This window comes from Mytilus galloprovincialis, chromosome 4, assembly GCF_965363235.1.
Source record: "Mytilus galloprovincialis chromosome 4, xbMytGall1.hap1.1, whole genome shotgun sequence".
Lineage (NCBI taxonomy): Eukaryota > Metazoa > Mollusca > Bivalvia > Mytilida > Mytilidae > Mytilus > Mytilus galloprovincialis.
The window spans coordinates 95414638-95419152 of NC_134841.1; the positions used below are offsets into that span (position 1 = coordinate 95414638).

General features: G+C 31.5%; 1 protein-coding gene across 1 annotated transcript; it reads left to right on the forward strand.

Annotated features, from left to right (window-relative positions):
• Nucleotides 1-2325: 2325 nt before the first annotated feature.
• Nucleotides 2326-3766, forward strand: LOC143070854 (uncharacterized). Its single transcript, XM_076244972.1, has 2 exons — nucleotides 2326-3023; nucleotides 3635-3766. The coding sequence occupies exons 1-2, from the start codon at nucleotides 2333-2335 to the stop codon at nucleotides 3652-3654; spliced, it is 711 nt and encodes a 236-aa protein (XP_076101087.1). The 5' UTR covers nucleotides 2326-2332; the 3' UTR covers nucleotides 3655-3766.
• The last annotated feature ends 749 nt before the right edge of the window (nucleotides 3767-4515 follow it).

Consider the following 4515-nt stretch of genomic DNA (forward strand, 5'->3'; position numbering starts at 1 on the left):
GGACTTAAAAAATTGTCCATTCTAATTGTTTAGTTAAGTTAATATTGACTCGACTTTGTACTGTTATATATTGTACCGAGTTGTCTAGCAATCATGTGGTATAATTGAGGCAAAAATATCATCACTCGAGTTAAATCATATTTTCAATGGATTCTTCTGAACCAATTTATCATACCTATTTTGTAAAAAAAAGGTATCTATAAATGGGTGGACTTACTGTATAAGACCGACACAATAACTCGTGACAGGGAAAGTAAAACTTTCAAGAACAAGAAGTCTTACATTGTTTCAGACAAGAAACCAATTCTTCTTTTATCTATTCATACCACGGTTTAAATTGATCGCTGTATTTGACACAATATTTTTGGAATTTTGGGTCTTTAATGCTCTTCACCTTTATATTGTCCATTTGATTCTATATATTTGCAGAAAAAAATTCTTAAAAATTCATTTTTATAAATTGATAATTTTTTCCTGGATTTATGTTAATATATGATATATACGAACTCTGACCATTAATTTCATAATTTTTGGTCAATAATTAAAAAAATTTCCCATTAGGTCTCTATGTTAATTTTATTTTTTGAAGTGTTGATTACCTGATGGAGTAAGTATAAGTACTGTAACGGCCTTCCAACCAAAACAAAAACAACATGCATGTGCTTTTAATGTTTGTTTATTTGTACCATGTGACTTAAAGTCTTTGTATATTTAGATATTAAGATGACCTCTACTGACGATCAACCAAACTTAGATTTCATGTCATGTGATTGTAATAATTGTTCTATATATGATAGGAAACTGCATTTACCATTTTCTGTTAAAAATCAGATATAGTATAGATTAGTAAAAAAGTACTTTATAGGCAAACATGTATGTTGTTTTTGTTTTGGTTGGAAGGCCGTTACACTACGTATACTTACTCCATCAGGTAATCAACACTTCTGGGAGACCTAATGGGAAACTTTTTTAATTATTGACCAAAAATTATGGAATTAATAGTCAGAGTTCGTATGTATCATATATTAACATCCATCAAAGAATAAAATATAAATTAATACAAATGAATTTTTAAGAATTCTTTTCTGCAAATACATAGAAGTCAAATGGACAATACCTGTTTGGCTTTCTAACTATTTTGTTTTGAGCGTCACTGGTGAGACATATGTAGACGAAAAGCGCGTTTGGTAAATTATAAGAGCTTGTTGCATTGATTTATTAGACTCCTGTCATATTGAATTCTACATGCTGACCTGAGTGTGAACAATATTGTATCATCTCTGTTAAAACAAATTTGTACATTCTTAAACAATTTATGATAGCAACAAGTGTAAAATAATTCAAGCTTTCATTCATATCTGAACAGGAAGTAATAATCTTGCCATCTCAGTGTCATTTCAAAGTCAATTACATGTACCAAATAACACATTCGACGGTACTCCACTTACATTAAGTTTTGAACAATGCAAGGCCTTCTCAAAAAGGAATATTTACACTCATTGAAATTCATTATTTAAAATCCATCATGCAGCAATTATTTTTGGATGAAGCATTAATTCATATATAACTATACTTGATATTATACGAACAAAAATAGTTAAATTTTCAAAAAGCGGGGAGGTTAGAAAAGAATCTGAAAAAAAAACATTAAAATTTCCATTCCAGAGAACAACACTAAATGTGAATTTGTGTAAAACATACGGGGACTTTCCCATGTACTCGGTGAAACAAGAGATATGAATACCACATATTACAAATATATGACAATATCTTCCACAACAAGAACAGAACATCGGATTAAACAACAATGCTACTATACAATCGTCAATAAATTATTGATAACATAACTTCCTATCATTGAGGTTAACTTTTTTTTATATCAATTTTCTATTAAAACCGTTGTTTTGGTAAAATGTCTATTTTATAACTTATCATAATGAATTGTGTGGTCAATGACTATGGTATATATAGGACATCAATTTATAAATCAGCACTCTGCGAAAGCCATCATATCACGGTAGGTTTAAGAATTCATGTGCGACTTTCAAATTCATATGAGCACATATTTGGAATGTGTATAATCATTGTTAAGGCTACGATAAATGTTATAAAAACTGAAAAGAAAAGAACGTAGACAATTGATTGAATTACGTTTGTATTAAAAAAATGTTCATCTTTAAGTTACACTTTTAACTGTGTTCATTATTTTGTAGTTTGCAATATGTATATTGCTGTTTTTAACTTTCTGTTTTTGCAATAGTTTTTATGTTCTTCACATTACAACACATATTTATTGAAAAGTCGTGGATTATTCTTTTAGAACCAACCCACCATGTCACTTAAAGCTTTCCTGTGTTTGTCGCTCGTCGGACTAGTAGCTGCAGAGGCTGGTCAAAAAGGATACAGTCCTAAGTATAACCTGAAAACATATGGGAATCTGTTAGGACCATTCTTGGGTGGGAATAGATTTCAAGGAAATATCGGCGCTGGATATCCTTTGAATGGCCTATCTGGATATGGACATGGTGGCTATGCAAACAACTTTTATGGTTTAGGTTCACCATTACAATATGGCAGCCATGTCGGGTACAACAGCTATGGTATCCAAGGTGGATTTCCTGGATACGGGTTCATGAACGGAATGGGTTTGAATGTATTAAGTGGTTATGGAAATTACGGTGTTTATGGTAATGGAGTTATGCCATTCAAGCAATATGGATTTGGTCGAGGACTTGGCGGATACGGCGGGTATAACAACTTGATTGGTTCTGGAACATCTGCTGGTCTGAATGCTTACGGATCATATGGTATGGGAGGTTTTAGTGGAATCGGTGGAATCAATGGTTATGGATCATACGGTATTGGTGGTCTGAATGGTTATAGATCATATGGTATTGGTGGTTTGAATGGTTATGGAGCATATGGTTTGGGTAGTCTAAATGGTTATGGATCACAAAGTATTGATGGATTCAGAAACGGCAAATACGGATATAGTGGTGTTGGTGGTTTTGGTAAATTTGGAGGTAAGCTATTTCAAATCGTAAAGTGGAAAAATGACTTCATTTCGGTTGTCTGACAGATAATCAGAAAATAAGCTGTTCAATAAAACACATAGCATTCGATAAGAAAGGAATAGAAAAAATTAACAGAATACATAGTTTCACGTTAAGTCATTATTATTTGTTTTTGCATATATTAATCTTTGTTAAATGATAAATTGATTATATTCAAATTACATCACAATAACATTAAAAAAATGATTTAAGGTGATCAGCTGTACAAATACTCATCGGTCAAATGAACATTATAATGAATAGGATTGGATGTTTTTGGGTGGGTCTTACATTGCAATTTTACAAAAACAGGTCTATCTAAATATCTTGCTGTTGTGATATCTGGTTGTTTTATTGGTTTTATTTCTAAGAGAAATGATCAGAAAAAAAACCCTTAAAAACTAACAATTTAACACACTAGAATTTGAAAATACAGATGTACGGAATAATTACATTTATGCACATCAAACACTTTATGCTTGAGTTTTAAACAACCGTATGATAATGAATATTCATACAAAAAGATAAATTTAAATTCTATAACATTTCTATTAAACAAACATTTTGTATTTGTTTTGCAGGTAAAAAAGGAACATATTAGAAATCCATGAATCATTGAGGAGAAGTCGACGGTTTTATAGTCGAACAGCAGTATACTACTGATGCCTTTATTTATACACATTTGTGATATGTATTATTATGATCTATTCTTATTAAACCGACTATAAAATCTTGTTAATGGTTTTGTCTGGTTAACCGTTTGATATTATTAGTTATTTAGTTGTATCATACTCCAAAGAGACCATAAAAGATTTAAGGCAAAAGGAGGACAGTCGACATTACAGGAAAAACCAAAAATCGGAAACATAACTTAAAGCTTTTTAAAGATTCCAAGGTTAACAAAAGATTAAAAGATTGGAGCCAATTGAAAACTAACATGTTAACCTAATTGATCATGAAAGTTAAGTTACCGATTGGCCATTGATGCCTGTCGTACTGCAAATGACAACTCAAAGTCTAATTAGATATTATGAAATGAAGGAAAACTCTGATATCTTGTTTCATTTGTGAGAAATATGAACTACAGCCTATTCTTGAATAGTGCTTAAACATATGAAAAACTCACATTAGGAAACGTTTTATGCCAGGCGAAAGACACCAAAAAGACATTCGAACTCACAAGTCACTGCCAAAAATGAAAAAGACCAAACGACTAAAAGCAGTTCACATAACAAAATATAGACAACTAAAGACAGATAAACACGAATACTAACAAAATGGGGGTTTTATTGGTGGTATGATTTCACGCTTTCCGAAATAGTAAGCAGATTCTGATCCCAATGTCGCCCCCGTCCTGTTGCTCATATAAGTACAAAACTGGTGATAAGTATCATTTGGTAGGTTACTTATAGTTATCAAAGCAAGAAGTTTGATAATTTGATACGCCAGATGTGGGTTTCGT

Bases quoted from the DNA above. Each gene is read 5' to 3' on its own strand.
- LOC143070854 (XM_076244972.1), top strand. From the start codon at position 2,333: ATGTCACTTAAAGCTTTCCTGTGTTTGTCGCTCGTCGGACTAGTAGCT. The intron at 3,024-3,634 runs GTAAGCTATTTC...TTTGTTTTGCAG, and splicing joins TGGTTTTGGTAAATTTGGAG to GTAAAAAAGGAACATATTAG.